The 24,777-nt window shown below is 51.8% G+C and overlaps 1 protein-coding gene across 2 annotated transcripts in view; it reads right to left on the reverse strand.

Annotated features, from left to right (window-relative positions):
- Nucleotides 1–17,377, reverse strand: part of LOC142471297 (class I histocompatibility antigen, F10 alpha chain-like) — a 176,081-nt gene extending 158,704 nt beyond the window's left edge. For both annotated transcript variants that reach the window (XM_075578131.1, XM_075578130.1), the window contains exon 1: nucleotides 17,252–17,377. In XM_075578131.1, the coding sequence (XP_075434246.1) occupies nucleotides 17,252–17,306 (55 nt within the window). In that variant the 5' untranslated portion in view covers nucleotides 17,307–17,377. The remainder of the gene's footprint in view (nucleotides 1–17,251) is intronic.
- Nucleotides 17,378–24,777: the final 7,400 nt, after the last annotated feature.

The raw sequence follows: 24,777 nt of genomic DNA on the forward strand, positions 1-24,777 counted from the left end.
ATACTGCGCGATACCGCCATGTTATCCCTGTCAGTGATTAGCGCGATACCGCCATGTTATCCCTGTCAGTGATTAGCGCGATACTGCGCGATACCGCCATGTTATCCCTGTCAGTGATTAGCGCGATACTGCGTGATACCGCCATGTTATCCCTGTCAGTGATTAGCGCGATACTGCGCGATACCGCCATGTTATCCCTGTCAGTGATTAGCGCGATACTGCCATGTTATCCCTGTCAGTGATTAGCGCGATACCGCCATGTTATCCCTGTCAGTGATTAGCGCGATACTGCGCGATACCGCCATGTTATCCCTGTCAGTGATTAGCGCGATACTGCCATGTTATCCCTGTCAGTGATTAGCGCGATACCGCCATGTTATCCCCGTCAGTGATTAGCGCGATACCGCCATGTTATCCCTGTCAGTGATTAGCGCGATACTGCGCAATACCGCCATGTTATCCCTGTCAGTGATTAGCGCGATACTGCGCAATACCGCCATGTTATCCCTGTCAGTGATTAGCGCGATACTGCGCAATACCGCCATGTTATCCCTGTCAGTGATTAGCGCGATACCGCCATGTTATCACTGTCAGTGATTAGCGCGATACCGCCATGTTATCCCTGTCAGTGATTAGCGCGATACTGCGCGATACCGCCATGTTATCCCTGTCAGTGATTAGCGCGATACTGCGCAATACCGCCATGTTATCACTGTCAGTGATTAGCGCGATACTGCGCGATACCGCCATGTTATCCCCGTCAGTGATTAGCGCGATACCGCCATGTTATCCCCGTCAGTGATTAGCGCGATACTGCCATGTTATCCCTGTCAGTGATTAGCGCGATACTGCGCGATACCGCCATGTTATCCCTGTCAGTGATTAGCGCGATACTGCGCGATACCGCCATGTTATCCCTGTCAGTGATTAGCGCGATACTGCGCGATACCGCCATGTTATCCCTGTCAGTGATTAGCGCGATACTGTGCGATACCGCCATGTTATCCCTGTCAGTGATTAGCGCGATACTGCGCGATACCGCCATGTTATCCCTGTCAGTGATTAGCGCGATACTGTGCGATACCGCCATGTTATCCCTGTCAGTGATTAGCGCGATACTGTGCGATACCGCCATGTTATCCCTGTCAGTGATTAGCGCGATACCGCCATGTTATCCCTGTCAGTGATTAGCGCGATACCGCCATGTTATCCCCGTCAGTGATTAGCGCGATACCGCCATGTTATCCCCGTCAGTGATTAGCGCGATACTGCACGATACCGCCATGTTATCCCTGTCAGTGATTAGCGCGATACTGCGCGATGCCGCCATGTTATCCCTGTCAGTGATTAGCGCGATACTGTGCGATACCGCCATGTTATCCCTGTCAGTGATTAGCGCGATACTGTGCGATACCGCCATGTTATCCCTGTCAGTGATTAGCGCGATACCGCCATGTTATCCCTGTCAGTGATTAGCGCGATACCGCCATGTTATCCCCGTCAGTGATTAGCGCGATACCGCCATGTTATCCCCGTCAGTGATTAGCGCGATACTGCACGATACCGCCATGTTATCCCTGTCAGTGATTAGCGCGATACCGCCATGTTATCCCTGTCAGTGATTAGCGCGATACTGCGCGATACCGCCATGTTATCCCTGTCAGTGATTAGCGCGATACCGCCATGTTATCCCTGTCAGTGATTAGCGCGATACCGCCATGTTATCCCTGTCAGTGATTAGCGCGATACTGCACGATACCGCCATGTTATCCCTGTCAGTGATTAGCGCGATACTGCACGATACCGCCATGTTATCCCTGTCAGTGATTAGCGCGATACCGCCATGTTATCCCTGTCAGTGATTAGCGCGATACCGCCATGTTATCCCTGTCAGTGATTAGCGCGATACTGCGCGATACCGCCATGTTATCCCTGTCAGTGATTAGCGCGATACCGCCATGTTATCCCTGTCAGTGATTAGCGCGATACCGCCATGTTATCCCTGTCAGTGATTAGCGCGATACCGCCATGTTATCCCTGTCAGTGATTAGCGCGATACCGCCATGTTATCCCTGTCAGTGATTAGCGCGATACTGCGCGATACCGCCATGTTATCCCTGTCAGTGATTAGCGCGATACTGCGCGATACCGCCATGTTATCCCTGTCAGTGATTAGCGCGATACTGCGCGATACCGCCATGTTATCCCTGTCAGTGATTAGCGCGACACTGCGCGATACCGCCATGTTATCCCTGTCAGTGATTAGCGCGACACTGCGCGATACCGCCATGTTATCCCTGTCAGTGATTAGCGCGATACCGCCATGTTATCCCTGTCAGTGATTAGCGCGATACCGCCATGTTATCCCTGTCAGTGATTAGCGCGACACTGCGCGATACCGCCATGTTATCCCTGTCAGTGATTAGCGCGATACCGCCATGTTATCCCTGTCAGTGATTAGCGCGATACTGCGCGATACCGCCATGTTAGCCCTGTCAGTGATTAGCGCGATACCGCCATGTTATCCCTGTCAGTGATTAGCACGATACTGCGCGATACCGCCATGTTATCCCTGTCAGTGATTAGCGCGACACTGCGCGATACCGCCATGTTATCCCTGTCAGTGATTAGCGCGATACCGCCATGTTATCCCTGTCAGTGATTAGCGCGATACCGCCATGTTATCCCTGTCAGTGATTAGCGCGATACTGCGCGATACCGCCATGTTATCCCTGTCAGTGATTAGCGCGATACCGCCATGTTATCCCTGTCAGTGATTAGCGTGATACCGCCATGTTATCCCTGTCAGTGATTAGCGCGATACTGCGCGATACCGCCATGTTATCCCTGTCAGTGATTAGCGCGATACCGCCATGTTATTCCTGTCAGTGATTAGCGTGATACCGCCATGTTATCCCTGTCAGTGATTAGCGCGATACCGCCATGTTATTCCTGTCAGTGATTAGCGCGATACCGCCATGTTATCCCTGTCAGTGATTAGCGCGATACCGCCATGTTATCCCTGTCAGTGATTAGTGCGATACTGCGCGATACCGCCATGTTATCCCTGTCAGTGATTAGCGCGATACTGCGCGATACCGCCATGTTATCCCTGTCAGTGATTAGCGCGATACCGCCATGTTATCCCTGTCAGTCATTAGCGCGATACTGCGCGATACCGCCATGTTATCCCTGTCAGTGATTAGCGCGATACTGCGCGATACCGCCATGTTATCCCTGTCAGTGATTAGCGCGATACCGCCATGTTATCCCTGTCAGTCATTAGCGCGATACTGCGCGATACCGCCATGTTATCCCTGTCAGTGATTAGCGCGATACTGCGCGATACCGCCATGTTATCCCTGTCAGTGATTAGCGCGATACTGCGCGATACCGCCATGTTATCCCTGTCAGTGATTAGCGCGATACCGCCATGTTATCCCTGTCAGTCATTAGCGCGATACTGCGCGATACCGCCATGTTATCCCTGTCAGTGATTAGCGCGATACTGCGCGATACCGCCATGTTATCCCTGTCAGTGATTAGCGCGATACTGCGCGATACCGCCATGCTATCCCTGTCAGTGATTAGCGCGATACCGCCATGTTATCCCTGTCAGTGATTAGCGCGATACCGCCATGTTATCCCTGTCAGTGATTAGCGCGATACTGCCATGTTATCCCTGTCAGTGATTAGCGCGATACTGCGCGATACCGCCATGTTATCCCTGTCAGTGATTAGCGCGATACCGCCATGTTATCCCTGTCAGTCATTAGCGCGATACCGCCATGTTATCCCTGTCAGTGATTAGCGCGATACCGCCATTATATTCCTGTCAGTGATTAGCGCGATACTGCGCGATACCGCCATGTTATCCCTGTCAGTGATTAGCGCGATACCGCCATGTTATCCCTGTCAGTCATTAGCGCGATACCGCCATGTTATCCCTGTCAGTGATTAGCGCGATACCGCCATTATATTCCTGTCAGTGATTAGCGCGATACTGCGCGATACCGCCATGTTATCCCTGTCAGTGATTAGCGTGATACCGCCATGTTATCCCTGTCAGTGATTAGCGCGATACCGCCATGTTATCCCTGTCAGTGATTAGCGCGATACCGCCATGTTATCCCTGTCAGTGATTAGCGCGATACCGCCATTATATTCCTGTCAGTGATTAGCGCGATACTGCGCGATACCGCCATGTTATCCCTGTCAGTGATTAGCGCGATACCGCCATTATATTCCTGTCAGTGATTAGCGCGATACTGCGCGATACCGCCATGTTATCCCTGTCAGTGATTAGCGCGATACCGCCATGTTATCCCTGTCAGTGATTAGCGCGATACCGCCATGTTATCCCTGTCAGTGATTAGCGCGATACCGCCATGTTATCCCTGTCAGTGATTAGCGCGATACTGCGCGATACCGCCATGTTATCCCTGTCAGTGATTAGCGCGATACCGCCATGTTATCCCTGTCAGTCATTAGCGCGATACCGCCATGTTATCCCTGTCAGTGATTAGCGCGATACCGCCATTATATTCCTGTCAGTGATTAGCGCGATACTGCGCGATACCGCCATGTTATCCCTGTCAGTGATTAGCGCGATACCGCCATGTTATCCCTGTCAGTCATTAGCGCGATACCGCCATGTTATCCCTGTCAGTGATTAGCGCGATACCGCCATTATATTCCTGTCAGTGATTAGCGCGATACTGCGCGATACCGCCATGTTATCCCTGTCAGTGATTAGCGTGATACCGCCATGTTATCCCTGTCAGTGATTAGCGCGATACCGCCATGTTATCCCTGTCAGTGATTAGCGCGATACCGCCATGTTATCCCTGTCAGTGATTAGCGCGATACCGCCATTATATTCCTGTCAGTGATTAGCGCGATACTGCGCGATACCGCCATGTTATCCCTGTCAGTGATTAGCGCGATACCGCCATTATATTCCTGTCAGTGATTAGCGCGATACTGCGCGATACCGCCATGTTATCCCTGTCAGTGATTAGCGCGATACCGCCATGTTATCCCTGTCAGTGATTAGCGCGATACCGCCATGTTATCCCTGTCAGTGATTAGCGCGATACCGCCATGTTATCCCTGTCAGTGATTAGCGCGATACTGCGCGATACCGCCATGTTATCCCTGTCAGTGATTAGCGCGATACCGCCATGTTATCCCTGTCAGTGATTAGCGCGATACCGCCATTATATTCCTGTCAGTGATTAGCGCGATACTGCGCGATACCGCCATGTTATCCCTGTCAGTGATTAGCGCGATACCGCCATTATATTCCTGTCAGTGATTAGCGCGATACTGCGCGATACCGCCATGTTATCCCTGTCAGTGATTAGCGCGATACCGCCATGTTATCCCTGTCAGTGATTAGCGCGATACCGCCATGTTATCCCTGTCAGTGATTAGCGCGATACCGCCATGTTATCCCTGTCAGTGATTAGCGCGATACTGCGCGATACCGCCATGTTATCCCTGTCAGTGATTAGCGCGATACTGCGCGATACCGCCATGTTATCCCTGTCAGTGATTAGCGCGATACCGCCATGTTATCCCTGTCAGTGATTAGCGCGATACTGCGCGATACTGCGCGATACCGCCATGTTATCCCTGTCAGTGATTAGCGCGATACCGCCATGTTATCCCTGTCAGTGATTAGCGCGATACTGCCATGTTATCCCTGTCAGTGATTAGCGCGATACCGCCATGTTATCCCTGTCAGTGATTAGCGCGATACTGCGCGATACCGCCATGTTGTCCCTGTCAGTGATTAGCGCGATACTGCGCGATACCGCCATGTTACCCTGTCAGTGATTAGCGCGATACTGCGTGATACCGCCATGTTATCCCTGTCAGTGATTAGCGCGATACCGCCATGTTATCCCTGTCAGTGATTAGCGCGATACTGCGCGATACCGCCATGTTATCCCTGTCAGTGATTAGCGCGATACTGCGCGATACCGCCATGTTATCCCTGTCAGTGATTAGCGCGATACTGCGCGATACCGCCATGTTATCCCTGTCAGTGATTAGCGCGATACTGCGCGATACCGCCATGTTATCCCTGTCAGTGATTAGCGCGATACCGCCATGTTATCCCTGTCAGTGATTAGCGCGATACCGCCATGTTATCCCTGTCAGTGATTAGCGCGATACCGCCATGTTATCCCTGTCAGTGATTAGCGCGATACCGCCATGTTATCCCTGTCAGTGATTAGCGCGATACTGCGCGATACCGCCATGTTATCCCTGTCAGTGATTAGCGCGATACCGCCATGTTATCCCTGTCAGTGATTAGCGCGATACTGCGCGATACCGCCATGTTATCCCTGTCAGTGATTAGCGCGATACCGCCATGTTATCCCTGTCAGTGATTAGCGCGATACTGCGCGATACCGCCATGTTATCCCTGTCAGTGATTAGCGCGATACTGCGCGATACCGCCATGTTATCCCTGTCAGTGATTAGCGCGATACTGCGCGATACCGCCATGTTATCCCTGTCAGTGATTAGCGCGATACTGCGCGATACCGCCATGTTATCCCTGTCAGTGATTAGCGCGATACCGCCATGTTATCCCTGTCAGTCATTAGCGCGATACCGCCATGTTATCCGTGTCAGTGATTAGCGCGATACCGCCATGTTATCCCTGTCAGTGATTAGCGCGATACTGCGCGATACCGCCATGTTATCCCTGTCAGTGATTAGCGCGATACCGCCATGTTATCCCTGTCAGTGATTAGCGCGATACCGCCATGTTATCCCTGTCAGTGATTAGCGCGATACCGCCATGTTATCCGTGTCAGTGATTAGCGCGATACCGCCATGTTATCCCTGTCAGTGATTAGCGCGATACTGCGCGATACCGCCATGTTAACCCTGTCAGTGATTAGCGCGATACCGCCATGTTATCCCTGTCAGTGATTAGCGCGATACTGCGCAATACCGCCATGTTATCCCTGTCAGTGATTAGCGCGATACCGCCATGTTATCCCTGTCAGTGATTAGCGCGGTACTGCGCGATACCGCCATGTTATCCCTGTCAGTGACTAGCGCGATACCGCCATGTTATCCCTGTCAGTGATTAGCGCGGTACTGTGCGATACCGCCATGTTATCCCTGTCAGTGATTAGCACGATACTGCGCGATACCGCCATGCTATTCCTGTCAGTGATTAGCGCGATACCGCCATGTTATCCCTGTCAGTGATTAGCGCGATACCGCCATGTTATCCCTGTCAGTGATTAGCGCGATACTGCGCGATACCGCCATGTTATCCCTGTCAGTGATTAGCGCGATACCGCCATGTTATCCCTGTCAGTGATTAGCGCGATACCGCCATGTTATCACTGTCAGTGATTAGCGCGATACTGCGCGATACCGCCATGTTATCCCTGTCAGTGATTAGCGCGATACTGCGCGATACCGCCATGTTATCCCTGTCAGTGATTAGCGCGATACCGCCATGTTATCCCTGTCAGTGATTAGCGCGATACCGCCATGTTATCCCTGTCAGTGATTAGCGCGATACCGCCATGTTATCCCTGTCAGTGATTAGCGCGATACCGCCATGTTATCACTGTCAGTGATTAGCGCGATACTGCGCGATACCGCCATGTTATCCCTGTCAGTGATTAGCGCGATACTGCGCAATACCGCCATGTTATCCCTGTCAGTGATTAGCGCGATACCGCCATGTTATCCCTGTCAGTGATTAGCGCGATACTGCGCGATACCGCCATGTTATCCCTGTCAGTGATTAGCGCGATACCGCCATGTTATCCCTGTCAGTGATTAGCGCGATACCGCCATGTTATCCCTGTCAGTGATTAGCGCGATACCGCCATGTTATCCCTGTCAGTGATTAGCGCGATACCGCCATGTTATCCCTGTCAGTGATTAGCGCGATACCGCCATGTTATCCCTGTCAGTGATTAGCGCGATACCGCCATGTTATCCCTGTCAGTGATTAGCGCGATACTGCGCGATACCGCCATGTTATCCCTGTCAGTGATTAGCGCGATACTGTGCGATACCGCCATGTTATCCCTGTCAGTGATTAGCGCGATACTGCGCGATACCGCCATGTTATCCCTGTCAGTGATTAGCGCGATACCGCCATGTTATCCCTGTCAGTGATTAGCGCGATACTGCGTGATACCGCCATGTTATCCATGTCAGTGATTAGCGCGATACTGCGCGATACCGCCATGTTATCCCTGTCAGTGATTAGCGCGATACCGCCATGTTATCCCTGTCAGTGATTAGCGCGATACTGCGCGATACCGCCATGTTATCCCTGTCAGTGATTAGCGCGATACCGCCATGTTATCCCTGTCAGTGATTAGCGCGATACTGCGCGATACCGCCATGTTATCCCTGGCAGTGATTAGCGCGATACTGCGCAATACCGCCATGTTATCCCTGTCAGTGATTAGCGCGATACCGCCATGTTATCCCTGTCAGAGATTAGCGCGATACTGCGCGATGCCGCCATGTTATCCCTGTCAGTGATTAGCGCGATACCGCCATGTTATCCCGGTCAGTGATTAGCGCGATACCGCCATGTTATCCCTGTCAGTGATTAGCGCGATACTGCGCGATACCGCCATGTTATCCCTGTCAGTGATTAGCGCGATACCGCCATGTTATCCCTGTCAGAGATTAGCGCGATACTGCGCGATGCCGCCATGTTATCCCTGTCAGTGATTAGCGCGATACCGCCATGTTATCCCTGTCAGTGATTAGCGCGATACCGCCATGTTATCCTTGTCAGTGATTAGCGCGATACTGCGCGATACCGCCATGTTATCCCTGTCAGTGATTAGCGCGATACCGCCATGTTATCCCTGTCAGTGATTAGCGCGATACTGCGCGATACCGCCATGTTATCCCTGTCAGTGATTAGCGCGATACTGCGCGATACCGCCATGTTATCCCTGTCAGTGATTAGCGCGATACTGCGCGATACCGCCATGTTATCCCTGTCAGTGATTAGCACGATACTGCGCGATACCGCCATGTTATCCCTGTCAGTGATTAGCGCGATACCGCCATGTTATCCCTGTCAGTGATTAGCGCGATACCGCCATGTTATCCCTGTCAGTGATTAGCGCGATACCGCCATGTTATCCCTGTCAGTGATTAGCGCGATACCGCCATGTTATCCCTGTCAGTGATTAGCGCGATACTGCGCGATACCGCCATGTTATCCCTGTCAGTGATTAGCGCGATACCGCCATGTTATCCCTGTCAGTGATTAGCGCGATACCGCCATGTTATCCCTGTCAGTGATTAGTGCGATACTGCGCGATACCGCCATGTTATCCCTGTCAGTGATTAGCGCGATACTGCGTGATATCGCCATGTTATCCCTGTCAGTGATTAGCGCGATACCGCCATGTTATCCCTGTCAGTGATTAGCGCGATACCGCCATGTTATCCCTGTCAGTGATTAGCGCGATACCGCCATGTTATCCCTGTCAGTGATTAGCGCGATACCGCCATGTTATCCCTGTCAGTGATTAGCGCGATACCGCCATGTTATCCCTGTCAGTGATTAGCGCGATACTGCGCGATACCGCCATGTTATCCCTGTCAGTGATTAGCGCGATACCGCCATGTTATCCCTGTCAGTGATTAGCGCGATACTGCGCGATACCGCCATGTTATCCCTGTCAGTGATTAGCGCGATACCGCCATGTTATCCCTGTCAGTGATTAGCGCGATACCGCCATGTTATCCCTGTCAGTGATTAGCGCGATACCGCCATGTTATCCCTGTCAGTGATTAGCGCGATACCGCCATGTTATCCCTGTCAGTGATTAGCGCGATACTGCGCGATACCGCCATGTTATCCCTGTCAGTGATTAGCGCGATACCGCCATGTTATCCCTGTCAGTGATTAGCGCGATACTGCGCGATACCGCCATGTTATCCCTGTCAGTGATTAGCGTGATACCGCCATGTTATCCCTGTCAGTGATTAGCGCGATACTGCGCAATACCGCCATGTTATCCCTGTCAGTGATTAGCGCGATACCGCCATGTTATCCCTGTCAGTGATTAGCGCGATACCGCCATGTTATCCCTGTCAGTGATTAGCGCGATACCGCCATGTTATCCCTGTCAGTGATTAGCGCGATACCGCCATGTTATCCCTGTCAGTGATTAGCGCGATACTGCGCGATACCGCCATGTTATCCCTGTCAGTGATTAGCGCGATACTGCGCGATACCGCCATGTTATCCCTGTCAGTGATTAGCGCGATACCGCCATGTTATCCCTGTCAGTGATTAGCGCGATACCGCCATGTTATCCCTGTCAGTCATTAGCGCGATACTGCGCGATACCGCCATGTTATCCCTGTCAGTGATTAGCGCGATACCGCCATGTTATCCCTGTCAGTGATTAGCGCGATACTGCGCGATACCGCCATGTTATCCCTGTCAGTGATTAGCGCGATACCGCCATGTTATCCCTGTCAGTGATTAGCGCGATACCGCCATGTTATCCCTGTCAGTGATTAGCGCGATACTGCGCGATACCGCCATGTTATCCCTGTCAGTGATTAGCGCGATACTGCGCGATACCGCCATGTTATCCCTGTCAGTGATTAGCGCGATACCGCCATGTTATCCCTGTCAGTGATTAGCGCGATACTGCGCGATGCCGCCATGTTATCCCTGTCAGTGATTAGCGCGATACCGCTATGTTATCCCTGTCAGTGATTAGCGCGATACTGCGCGATGCCGCCATGTTATCCCTGTCAGTGATTAGCGCGATACTGCGCGATACCGCCATGTTATCCCTGTCAGTGATTAGCGCGATACTGCGCGATACCGCCATGTTATCCCTGTCAGTGATTAGCGTGATACCGCCATGTTATCCCTGTCAGTGATTAGCGCGATACTGCGCGATACCGCCATGTTATCCCTGTCGGTGATTAGCGGATACTGCGCGATACCGCCATGTTATCCCTGTCAGTGATTAGCGCGATACTGTGCGATACCGCCATGTTATCCCTGTCAGTGATTAGCGCGATACCGCCATGTTATCCCTGTCAGTGATTAGCGCGATACTGCGCGATACCGCCATGTTATCCCTGTCAGTGATTAGCGCGATACCGCCATGTTATCCCTGTCAGTGATTAGCGCGATACCGCCATGTTATCCCTGTCAGTGATTAGTGCGATACCGCCATGTTATCCCTGTCAGTGATTAGCGCGATACCGCCATGTTATCCCTTTCAGTGATTAGCGCGATACCGCCATGTTATCCCTGTCAGTGATTAGCGCGATACTGCGCGATACCGCCATGTTATCCCTGTCGGTGATTAGCGGATACTGCGCGATACCGCCATGTTATCCCTGTCAGTGATTAGCGCGATACCGCCATGTTATCCCTGTCAGTGATTAGCGCGATACCGCCATGTTATCCCTGTCAGTGATTAGCGCGATACTGCGCGATACCGCCATGTTATCCCTGTCAGTGATTAGCGCGATACTGCGCGATACCGCCATGTTATCCCTGTCAGTGATTAGCGCGATACCGCCATGTTATCCCTGTCAGTGATTAGCGCGATACTGCGTGATACCGCCATGTTATCCCTGTCAGTGATTAGCGCGATACCGCCATGTTATCCCTGTCAGTGATTAGCGCGATACCGCCATGTTATCCCTGTCAGTGATTAGCGCGATACCGCCATGTTATCCCTGTCAGTGATTAGCGCGATACTGCGTGATACCGCCATGTTATCCCTGTCAGTGATTAGCGCGATACCGCCATGTTATCCCTGTCAGTGATTAGCGCGATACTGCGTGATACCGCCATGTTATCCCTGTCAGTGATTAGTGCGATACCGCCATGTTATCCCTGTCAGTGATTAGCGCGATACCGCCATGTTATCCCTGTCAGTGATTAGCGCGATACCGCCATGTTATCCCTGTCAGTGATTAGCGCGATACTGCGCGATACCGCCATGTTATCCCCGTCAGTGATTAGCGCGATACCGCCATGTTATCCCTGTCAGTGATTAGCGCGATACCGCCATGTTATCCCTGTCAGTGATTAGCGCGATACCGCCATGTTATCCCTGTCAGTGATTAGCGCGATACTGCGCGATACCGCCATGTTATCCCTGTCAGTGATTAGCGCGATACTGCGCGATACCGCCATGTTATCCCTGTCAGTGATTAGCGCGATACTGCGCGATACCGCCATGTTATCCCTGTCAGTGATTAGCGCGATACCGCCATGTTATCCCTGTCAGTGATTAGCGCGATACTGCCATGTTATCCCTGTCAGTGATTAGCGCGATACTGCGCGATACCGCCATGTTATCCCTGTCAGTGATTAGCGCGATACTGCGCGATACCGCCATGTTATCCCTGTCAGTGATTAGCGCGATACTGCGCGATACCGCCATGTTATCCCTGTCAGTGATTAGCGTGATACTGCGCGATACCGCCATGTTATCCCTGTCAGTGATTAGCGTGATACTGCGCGATACCGCCATGTTATCCCTGTCAGTGATTAGCGTGATACTGCGCGATACCGCCATGTTATCCCTGTCAGTGATTAGCGCGATACTGCGCGATACCGCCATGTTATCCCTGTCAGTGATTAGCGCGATACCGCCATGTTATCCCTGTCAGTGATTAGCACGATACTGCGCGATACCGCCATGTTATCCCTGTCAGTGATTAGCGCGATACCGCCATGTTATCCCTGTCAGTGATTAGCGCGATACCGCCATGTTATCCCTGTCAGTGATTAGCGCGATACCGCCATGTTATCCCTGTCAGTGATTAGCGCGATACTGCGCGATACCGCCATGTTATCCCTGTCAGTGATTAGTGCGATACCGCCATGTTATCCCTGTCGGTGATTAGCGGATACTGCGCGATACCGCCATGTTATCCCTGTCAGTGATTAGCGCGATACCGCCATGTTATCCCTGTCAGTGATTAGCGCGATACTGCGCGATACCGCCATGTTATCCCTGTCGGTGATTAGCGGATACTGCGCGATACCGCCATGTTATCCCTGTCAGTGATTAGCGCTATACCGCCATGTTATCCCTGTCAGTGATTAGCGCGATACCGCCATGTTATCCCTGTCAGTGATTAGCGCGATACCGCCATGTTATCCCTGTCAGTGATTAGCGCGATACCGCCATGTTATCCCTGTCAGTGATTAGCGCGATACCGCCATGTTATCCCTGTCAGTGATTAGCGTGATACCGCCATGTTATCCCTGTCAGTGATTAGCGCGATACTGCGCGATACCGCCATGTTATCCCTGTCAGTGATTAGCGCGATACCGCCATGTTATCCCTGTCAGTGATTAGCGCGATACCGCCATGTTATCCCTGTCAGTGATTAGTGCGATACCGCCATGTTATCCCTGTCAGTGATTAGCGCGATACCGCCATGTTATCCCTGTCAGTGATTAGCGCGATACCGCCATGTTATCCGTCAGTGATTAGCGCGATACCGCCATGTTATCCGTCAGTGATTAGCGCGATACCGCCATGTTATCCCTGTCAGTGATTAGCGCGATACTGCGAAGTTATCCCTGTCAGTGATTAGCGCGATACCGCCATGTTATCCCTGTCAGTGATTAGCGCGATACTGCGCGATACCGCCATGTTATCCCTGTCAGTGATTAGCGCGATACTGCGAAGTTATCCCTGTCAGTGATTAGCGCGATACCGCCATGTTATCCCTGTTAGTGATTAGCGCGATACCGCCATGTTATCCCTGCTTAGTGAGTAGCACAGCGGGCATTAATCGCGCATTAATTCGCTTATCACTGTTTAGTGAATGAGCCCCTAAGCCTGCTGGTCAGAAAGCGCAGCGCACAGCAGGTGCTAATGCCAATTATAGGCTATGGGGACATAGTATACGGCTCAGCACCCCAAACCCACCTCATCAAACGTGATACCCTCTACAATTCAATATGTCGCTTTGTTCTCCAATGCAACTACAGCACACATACCTGCGACACACTCACATCCCTGCAACGCGCTCGCATCCCTGCAACGCGCTCACATCCCTGCGACACACTCACATCACTGTGACGCGCTCGCATCCCTGCAACGCGCTCACATCCCTGCGACACGCTCAGAGAACTAGATTGTCCATCACTTGAGTCTGGGCGCAAAGTTCACCTTTCCTGGCTCGCCTTCAAATACTTTCTGGGCAAGCTCCTCATCCTTACCACATGCAGAGTTACTGTCCCGCAGAGCTTACACTCTATATACTGTATACTCACACTACTTCTATATATAACAATGTAATCAGTGTGAGAGAGTTACTGTCCCACAGAGCTTACACTCTATATATACATATAGATCTATCATCAAGTTCAAGGTACCGCTATGGGCACCACGTGTGCTCCCACCTATGCCAATCTCTATCTGGGCTGGTGGGAAGAAACCGTGGTGTTCATGGAGGAATTCTCCTTATACACTGACCACATCGATCTTTGGTCACGGTACATCGATGATGTGCTCCTACTAGGGAATGGCACTAAGGAACTTTTGGTTGAATTTATAAATAAGCTCAATGATAATGTACATAATCTGAGACTCACCTTTGAAGTACAACATACAAGTGTCAACTTTCTCGATATCACAATCTCTAAACAGGAGAATGGTAAATTAGAGACCACAATATATCGTAAACCGACGGCAACCAACAGTCTTCTTGTATCGGACAGCCACCACCCAAGACAACAATATCCCTACTGTACAGGGCAGTTCTTACGCCTTAAGCGGAACGGCACCACTTTGTCTGAATTTAAGATACAGGCTAAAGATCTCACGCAACGCTTTCTTGATAGAGGATATTCTAAAACAACTGTTAAAAAGGCTTTCAACAGATCTCTGAATACACCTTGACCAGGTCTTCTAATTGACAATTTAGGAGACAACGACGATAAGACCCAGACTATACGCTTTATTGGCACCTATTGCAACCACTGGCAGTCCATTCGCCAGGTCCTGACCAGATATTGGCATATTTTACTTCAAGATGCGGACCTGGCGAACATTCTGCAACCCACACCTAATATGGTTAGTCGCAGAGCGCGTAATTTGCGCGACTGCCTGGTTAAAAGTCACTTCCAGAACAAACCTTTACGTACATGGCTGGGCAACAAACCAAATGGTACGTATACAGCTGGTCGTTGTAAGGCCTGCCCTTCGGTTAAAGTTACAAAAACCTTCGCCGACTCCACATCACTTCATACCTTTACCATCAGGGACTTTATTAACTGTCTCACCACAGGGGTGATCTATTTGATCCAATGCGCCTGTGGTATACAGTATGTTGGCGAAACACATAGAGCCTTTAAGGTGCGCATTCTGGAACACCTCGGGTCGGTCAGAAATAAACTGGATACACCAGTAGCGAGAAATATAAATGACACACATCAGGGGGACTCCTCCCACCTCAGTTTCATCGGTATAGCCCATGTACCCTGGGGCCCACGCAAGGGCGACTGGGATAAAAAACTGCGCCAACGCGAATGCCGCTGGATATACCGTTTGAACACACTGGCACCAGCAGGTTTGAATGAGGGGTTTCCTTTCTCCTCATTCCTTTGATCGGGCTAGAGGGATCCAGGTATATAGGATTTATTAATACCAGCTTAGGAGTCGTTTTGACTTTTTAGGCGGCTTCGTCAGCATAGCACAGTCCTACATCACCCATTTACATTTGAGGCTTTTTTGCTACCTGATGTGTGTCATTTTCTGTTTACCTGCCTTTTACAGTATAAAGTGACTCACTACATATATGCCTTCTATGTCATTTTTTCATCATATGGTGGTTTGGCTCACCTTTGTCTATAGCCTTTTCCCCCCTCCCTCACCCTCCCCCGGTTGATTCATTTATGTTTCTGTTAGGGTTTATTTGTTCCCTAGTATGTCCCTTTAATGGTTCACTGACATACGTCAGCCGCCCCTCCCCTCCCCTCCAGGGAGGTTTATAAGGTCTGATTGTACGATGCTTAAACACTCCTCCCCCTTGAGAAAGCGCGCGGTTGACGCGTGAAACGTACGTCGGGGAACGCGTGACGTCATTACGTTGACGTACACGCGGCTTGTGGAAGGAGACACGGCAAGCCCTATACTCCTCACGGGGCTCCAGCTGCTGCTATACTCAGACGCAGGAGACTGCGGATCAGGTTGTATGATATACGCACACAGGCAAGCTCCAGAGCACTCACGGAGCTCCAGCTGCTGCTGCACTTAGACGCAGGAGTTTTTGATCGGTTTAGACGTGTATATTGTGCGGGGGGCTCCAGACTACTTACGTGGCTCCGGCTGCGGCTACAATAGATGCAGGAGACTGCTAAGTAGGATATACGTGTACGCATCACGTCCAGCTCCAGATTACTCGAGGGGCACTAACAGCTGCTGTACTAGTTGTAGGAGATTGCTCCAAAGGTTATATGTGAACACATTGTGGTTCTTTCATACCTACTCAACATTACCCCAATCTTGGCATACTGGTCTACAGCCTTATATGTTTGTTTGCAGCTAAACACAGCTTTTTCAGATTTACAGCTGGTTTTTCTGAACAGCACTTGTTCAAGTCTCTGTTCCGTGACTCCACACATTTGGGGATTTTATCCATGCACTCAGGTACATTTTTATTGTGTTTCGTCGTTTTTACTATATATGATTAAAGCATTTATTATTTTCTTTTGAATGTGATCTTTGGCGGTTACCCTATTTTGGGATTAGGTTATTTTGTGGCCTCCTACGGTGTGACATTGTACCTATTGTGTCACCAACCGTGAGTGCAATATTAGGGAGCTATATATAATCCTAGTTGATTATTTGTGTGTTCTATATTGTGTTCTCTCCCTTGCACCAGGCTGTTCATTTTCCATGTACGTGTGTCTGGGGTAGCGACGTGTTCTCTGTGTATATCACACTATATACACACACTCACACTACTCCTATATATAACAGTGTAATCAGTGTGAGAGTTACTGTCCCGCAGAGCTTACACTCTATATATACACTCACACTACTTCTATATATAACAATGTAATCAGTGTGAGAGTTACTGTCCTGCAGAGCTTACACTCTATATATACACTCACACTACTTCTATATATAACAATGTAATCAGTGTGAGAGAGTTACTGTCCCGCAGAGCTTACACTCTATATACACAGTACAGGTCAGTGACCCCTGTATATACTCACCAGAATAGCCCCCGGACACCCCCAGGGTGAGGAGCAGGAGGAGGGGACACAGCATTGTGCTGGTATATGGTGCACTGTGACACGCAGGGTGTCCCGAGCCTTATATATAGGGGAGAATTACTCTCTGCTGATTGGATGGCGCGGCACCCTCTATCCAATGAGAAAATCCACCCCAATTGGGTCAGCAGTTACCAGGCAGATATTATCTGTCCCTCTCTCCCCCCCCCCCCCTTTCCCGGCAGAGTAGAAATGTTTCGATTTCCGATAAGCTGCGTGGTGGGAAGAAACCGTGGTGCTCAGACAGCCTATTAGATAAATGGGAGAGCGGTGACGTCACTGGTTGCTGGGTAGAGACTATCTCACAGCGACTGTGCAGAGGGGAACTGAGTAACAGTGACACCTGGTGACCAACGAGGGAACTGCAGAGCATCGCTGCATTAACCCCTCCCCTGCCAGAGACCTACAGAGCATCGCTCCATTAATCCCTCCCCTGCTAGAGACCCTGCAGAGCATTGCTGCATTAACCCCTCCCCTGCCAGAGACCCTTCAGACCATCGCTCCATTAACCGCTCCCCTGCCAGAGACCCTTCAGACCATCGCTCCATTAACCGCTCCCCTGCCAGAGACCCTTCAGACCATCGCTCCATTAACCCCTCCCCTGCCAGAGACCTTTCAGACCATCGCTCCATTAACCCCTCCCCTGCCAGAAACCCTGCCGTGCGTCGCTGCATTAACCCCTCCCCTGCCAGAAATCCTGCAGAGCATCGCTCCATATACTTCTCCCCTGCCATAGACCCTGCTGTCACACCCACACACACAGACCCCATCTAGCCAATGACACGCCTCCACGCCTTCATAGCCACGCCCCCCGCTCCTGCCGGACAGCGAGCGCTCATGCTGGTGATGTCACCGCTCTCAGCATGAGCGCGCTCAGCGGCAGCGTGGCCGCAGCCTAAGGCTGTGACTATACCAGAAATCCCCTGTGGTGGCTCCTGTAGCGACACCAAGCGGCGCAAAATACAAGCCTTAGGCCGCAGTCCCAGAGTGCACTGCAGCACGCGCGCCCGGCGGGAGGCGGCGCGGACACAGCGATCTGCGGTCTTTGGAGAGCGGCAAAGATTACGACGGGAGGGGGCTTGGTGTGGGGGGTTTTCAGGGGCGTGGCCATGACCTTACGCGGCTGGTTCGCCCTCATTGGCTGAATCACCGGCAGGGCGTGGCCACGCCTCCTTTGCAAATACAATTTTTTTGTATTAGAAACACTTGCAGCAGAGCGCGGCTGTACCTTCCGCGCGGAGGGGCTTACTGGGCCCCGCCCCAAGGGGGCGCTGCTTGTACGCACAGCGCACGCCGAGGCACGGGGACCGTGGCCTTATACAGACATGGAAACTGCTTATACCAAATTCACCTGTCCCCCTCTGCCATCTCTTCCCCCCCTGCTCGCTGTCTCCCCCCCGCTGTCTCCCCCCCGCTGTCTCCCTCCCGCTGTCTCCCTCCCCCCCCCGCTCGCTGTCTCCCCCCCGCTGTCTCCCTCCCCCCCCCGCTCGCTGTCTCCCTCCCGCTGTCTCCCTCCCGCTGTCTCCCTCCCCCCCCCCGCTCGCTGTCTCCCTCCCGCTGTCTCCCTCCCGCTGTCTCCCTCCCCCCCCCGCTCGCTGTCTCCCTCCCGCTGTCTCCCTCCCCCCCCCGCTCGCTGTCTCCCTCCCCCCCCGCTCGCTGTCTCCCTCCCGCTGTCTCCCTCCCCCTCCCGCTGTCTCCCTCCCGCTGTCTCCCTCCCGCTGTCTCCCTCCCGCTGTCTCCCTCCCGCTGTCCCCCCCCTCCCGCTGTCCCCCCCTCCCGCTGTCCCCCCCTCCCGCTGTCCCCCCCTCCCGCTGTCTCCCCCTCCCGCTGTCTCCCCCTCCCGCTGTCTCCCCCTCCCGCTGTCTCCCCCCCCCTCGCTGCTGCAAAGCTGGAGACCGTGCAGGAGACGGGCAAATTTGTTTTCAAGCAGCGACTGTCACGTCACACGACACAGCCGTCCAATCACAGGGAAGTTCAGTGCACCAATCATGTTCCTCCAAAATCTAACCAATGAAAATCCTAGAAAGAATTCCCTCCGGATGTCACACAACATACAGTTATTAGGCCGGGTCCCCAGTAACCGCTGCAGAGCACACTATGGCGTGCGCTGCGCAGACTAGACCCGCCTCTCGCCGGGGCTGGGCGCTGCGTACCTGGGCGCGCGTTCGGCGGCCGCGCTCTACGCCGAGTTTCTGCAAACACAACAAAATTGTATTTACAACTTGCGACGGGAGGGGCTGGCCACGCCCCCTGGTGTTTCAGCCAATGAGGGCGAACCAGCCGCGTGAGGTCATGACCACGCCCCTGCAAAACCCTTACCACGCCCCACCCCCCCCATCACAATCTCCTGCAGCTCATCACCCCCCCCCCCCTGTCACAATCTCCTGCAGCTCATCACCCCCCCCCCCCCCCATCACAATCTCCTGCAGCTCATCAACCCCCCCCCCATCACAATCTCCTGCAGCTCATCACCCCCCCCCCGTCACAATCTCCTGCAGCTCATCACCCCCCCCCCCCGTCACAATCTCCTGCAGCTCATCACCCCCCCCCCCCCATCACAATCTCCTGCAGCTCATCACACCCCCACACCCCCATCACAATCTCCTGCAGCTCATCACACCCCCACACCCCCATCACAATCTCCTGCAGCTCATCACCCCCCCCCCCGTCACAATCTCCTGCAGCTCATCACCCCCCCCCCCCCCATCACAATCTCCTGCAGCTCATCACACCCCCACACCCCCATCACAATCTCCTGCAGCTCATCACACCCCCACACCCCCATCACAATCTCCTGCAGCTCATCACACCCCCACACCCCCGTCACAATCTCCTGCAGCTCATCACCCCCCCCCCCCCATCACAATCTCCTGCAGCTCATCACCCCCCCCCCATCTCAATCAAAAAAGAGATGCCGACAGGCAAACCTTAAAGGAAAAAATGGTATTCGTGTCCAAATTATCATTTAGACCACTGGGTGTCAAACAATATTGGATTTATATATATATTTGTTCATTTATATTTTTTATGTATTTGCTATATATTTAATTTGTCCAAATATTTACTAATAATATATACTGATATATATATATATATATATATATATATATATATATATATATATATATATATATATAGTTTTTGTTATATTTAATGTTGGATTTTATATCAATTTATTATTGATGGTTCAGTTATTTCATTTTTATTTTAAATAAGTTTCATGGTTCCATCTCTGTTTTGAACACGTGCTAATAATATCCATTTCAGGTGCAATGGTTATTATCACAATCCCTCCACAATGCCCAATCAGGTTTAAATTAGGTCTATACATGTTTATGGCCATTTCCATAGGACACAGAGCCTTGATGAAGTCGGTGCAAACAGCTGACGAAACGCGTTGGTTCACGTCACTGTGTCCAATAGCCGCCTGTGTGAGGAGTGTGGAGTGAGGAGGAAGGAGTGGGGACACCTTAACACCTGCCGGTTGTATTGAGTGGAAGCCGGTTATTCTGTTACACCTGCGGCTGAGACTGACACTCTCCTGCCTGAATTGGAGACCCACACATTGCAGTGTGCAGCGTTAAATCTACGAGTCTGTGGCAGGGTGGGGGAAAGGCAGGAGACAGTCTCCAGTGTTACCCGGCCACACATGGTCCCCGAGCAGCGTCTTTCCGCGCGGTGCAGCTGACGGAAGGACGCGGGGACCCTCTGGGGTTCCTCTCGGATACACAATCTGGGGAGATCGTCCCTTTACCCCCAGTCCCTGCTAGTGCTTGTCCTCTGTTTCCAGCAGATTCACTGTCACGGAGGATATCTCCCAGCCAGCTACTGATACAGGAATTGTATCACTTCCTAAATAATCTTCCCACGCGGCGCCTTGTTCTCCTCCTGCGCCGGTTATCCCTGTCAGTGATTAGCGCGATACCGCCATGTTATCCCTGTCAGTGATTAGCGCGATACCGCCATGTTATCCCTGTCAGTGATTAGCGCGATACCGCCATGTTATCCCTGTCAATGATTAGCGCGATACCGCCATGTTATCCCTGTCAGTGATTAGCGCGATACCGCCATGTTATCCCTGTCAGTGATTAGCGCGATACCGCCATGTTATCCCTGTCAGTGATTAGCGCGATACCGCCATGTTATCCCTGTCAATGATTAGCGCGATACCGCCATGTTATCCCTGTCAGTGATTAGCGCGATACCGCCATGTTATCCGTCAGTGATTAGCGCGATACCGCCATGTTATCCCTGTCAATGATTAGCGCGATACCGCCATGTTATCCCTGTCAGTGATTAGCGCGATACCGCCATGTTATCCCTGTCAGTGATTAGCGCGATACCGCCATGTTATCCCTGTCAATGATTAGCGCGATACCGCCATGTTATCCCTGTCAGTGATTAGCGCGATACTGTGCGATACCGCCATGTTATCCCTGTCAGTGATTAGCGCGATACCGCCATGTTATCCCTGTCAGTGATTAGTGCGATACTGTGCGATACCGCCATGTTATCCCTGTCAGTGATTAGCGCGATACCGCCATGTTATCCCTGTCAGTGATTAGCGCGATACTGTGCGATACCGCCATGTTATCCCTGTCAGTGATTAGCGCGATACCGCCATGTTATCCCTGTCAGTGATTAGCGCGATACTGTGCGATACCGCCATGTTATCCCTGTCAGTGATTAGCGCGATACCGCCATGTTATCCCTGTCAGTGATTAGCGTGATACTGCGCGATACCGCCATGTTATCCCTGTCAGTGATTAGCGCGATACCGCCATGTTATCCCTGTCAGTGATTAGCGCGATACTGCGCGATATCGCCATGTTATCCCTGTCAGTGATTAGCGCGATACCGCCATGTTATCCCTGTCAGTGATTAGCGCGATACCGCCATGTTATCCCTGTCAGTGATTAGCGCGATACCGCCATGTTATCCCTGTCAGTGATTAGCGCGATACCGCCATGTTATCCCTGTCAGTGATTAGCGCGATACCGCCATGTTATCCCTGTCAGTGATTAGCGCGATACTGCGCGATACCGCCATGTTATCCCTGTCAGTGATTAGCGCGATACTGCGCGATACCGCCATGTTATCCCTGTCAGTGATTAGCGCGATACCGCCATGTTATCCCTGTCAGTGATTAGCGCGATACCGCCATGTTATCCCTGTCAATGATTAGCGCGATACCGCCATGTTATCCCTGTCAGTGATTAGCGCGATACAGCCATGTTATCCCTGTCAATGATTAGCGCGATACTGCGCGATACCGCCATGTTATCCCTGTCAGTGATTAGCGCGATACCGCCATGTTATCCCTGTCAGTGATTAGCGCGATACTGCGCGATACCGCCATGTTATCCCTGTCAGTGATTAGCGTGATACCGCCATGTTATCCCTGTCAGTGATTAGCGCGGTACTGCGCGATACCGCCATGTTATCCCTGTCAGTGATTAGCGCGATACCGCCATGTTATCCCTGTCAGTGATTAGTGCGATACCGCCATGTTATCCCTGTCAGTGATTAGCGCGATACCGCCATGTTATCCCTGTCAGTGATTAGCGCGATACTGCGCGATACCGCCATGTTATCCCTGTCAGTGATTAGCGCGATACTGCGCGATACCGCCATGTTATCCCTGTCAGTGATTAGCGCGATACCGCCATGTTATCCCTGTCAGTGATTAGCGCGATACCGCCATGTTATCCCTGTCAGTGATTAGCGCGATACTGCGCGATACCGCCATGTTATCCCTGTCAGTGATTAGCGCGATACTGCGCGATACCGCCATGTTATCCCTGTCAGTGATTAGCGCGATACTGCGCGATACCGCCATGTTATCCCTGTCAGTGATTAGCGCGATACTGCGCGATACCGCCATGTTATCCCTGCCAGTGATTAGCGCGATACCGCCATGTTATCCCTGTCAGTGATTAGCGCGATACCGCCATGTTATCCCTGTCAGTGATTAGCGCGATACCGCCATGTTATCCCTGTCAGTGATTAGCGCGATACTGCGCGATACCGCCATGTTATCCCTGTCAGTGATTAGCGCGATACTGCGCGATACCGCCATGTTATCCCTGTCAGTGATTAGCGCGATACTGCGCGATACCGCCATGTTATCCCTGCCAGTGATTAGCGCGATACCGCCATGTTATCCCTGTCAGTGATTAGCGCGATACCGCCATGTTATCCCTGTCAGTGATTAGTGCGATACCGCCATGTTATCCCTGTCAGTGATTAGTGCGATACTGCCATGTTATCCCTGTCAGTGATTAGCGCGATACCGCCATGTTATCCCTGTCAGTGATTAGCGCGATACCGCCATGTTATCCCTGTCAGTGATTAGCGCGATACTGCGCAATACCGCCATGTTATCCCTGTCAGTGATTAGTGCGATACTGCGCGATACCGCCATGTTATCCCTGTCAGTGATTAGCGCGATACCGCCATGTTATCCCTGTCAGTGATTAGTGCGATACCGCCATGTTATCCCTGTCAGTGATTAGCGCGATACTGCGCGATACCGCCATGTTATCCCTGTCAGTGATTAGCGCGATACCGCCATGTTATCCCTGTCAGTGATTAGTGCGATACCGCCATGTTATCCCTGTCAGTGATTAGCGCGATACCGCCATGTTATCCCTGTCAGTGATTAGCGCGATACCGCCATGTTATCCCTGTCAGTGATTAGTGCGATACTGCGCGATACCGCCATGTTATCCCTGTCAGTGATTAGTGCGATACCGCCATGTTATCCCTGTCAGTGATTAGCGCGATACCGCCATGTTATCCCTGTCAGTGATTAGCGCGATACCGCCATGTTATCCCTGTCAGTGATTAGTGCGATACTGCGCGATACCGCCATGTTATCCCTGTCAGTGATTAGCGAGATACCGCCATGTTATCCCTGTCAGTGATTAGCGCGATACCGCCATGTTATCCCTGTCAGTGATTAGCGAGATACCGCCATGTTATCCCTGTCAGTGATTAGCGAGATACCGCCATGTTATCCCTGTCAGTGATTAGCGAGATACCGCCATGTTATCCCTGTCAGTGATTAGCGAGATACCGCCATGTTATCCCTGTCAGTGATTAGCGCGATACTGCCATGTTATCCCTGTCAGTGATTAGCGCGATACCGCCATGTTATCCCTGTCAGTGATTAGCGCGATACCGCCATGTTATCCCTGTCAGTGATTAGCGCGATACCGCCATGTTATCCCTGTCAGTGATTAGCGCGATACTGCGCGATACCGCCATGTTATCCCTGTCAGTGATTAGTGCGATACCGCCATGTTATCCCTGTCAGTGATTAGCGCGATACTGCGCGATACCGCCATGTTATCCCTGTCAGTGATTAGCGCGATACTGCGCGATACCGCCATGTTATCCCTGTCAGTGATTAGCGCGATACCGCCATGTTATCCCTGTCAGTGATTAGCGCGATACCGCCATGTTAT

This window comes from Ascaphus truei, chromosome 20, assembly GCF_040206685.1.
Source record: "Ascaphus truei isolate aAscTru1 chromosome 20, aAscTru1.hap1, whole genome shotgun sequence".
Taxonomy (NCBI): Eukaryota; Metazoa; Chordata; class Amphibia; order Anura; family Ascaphidae; genus Ascaphus; species Ascaphus truei.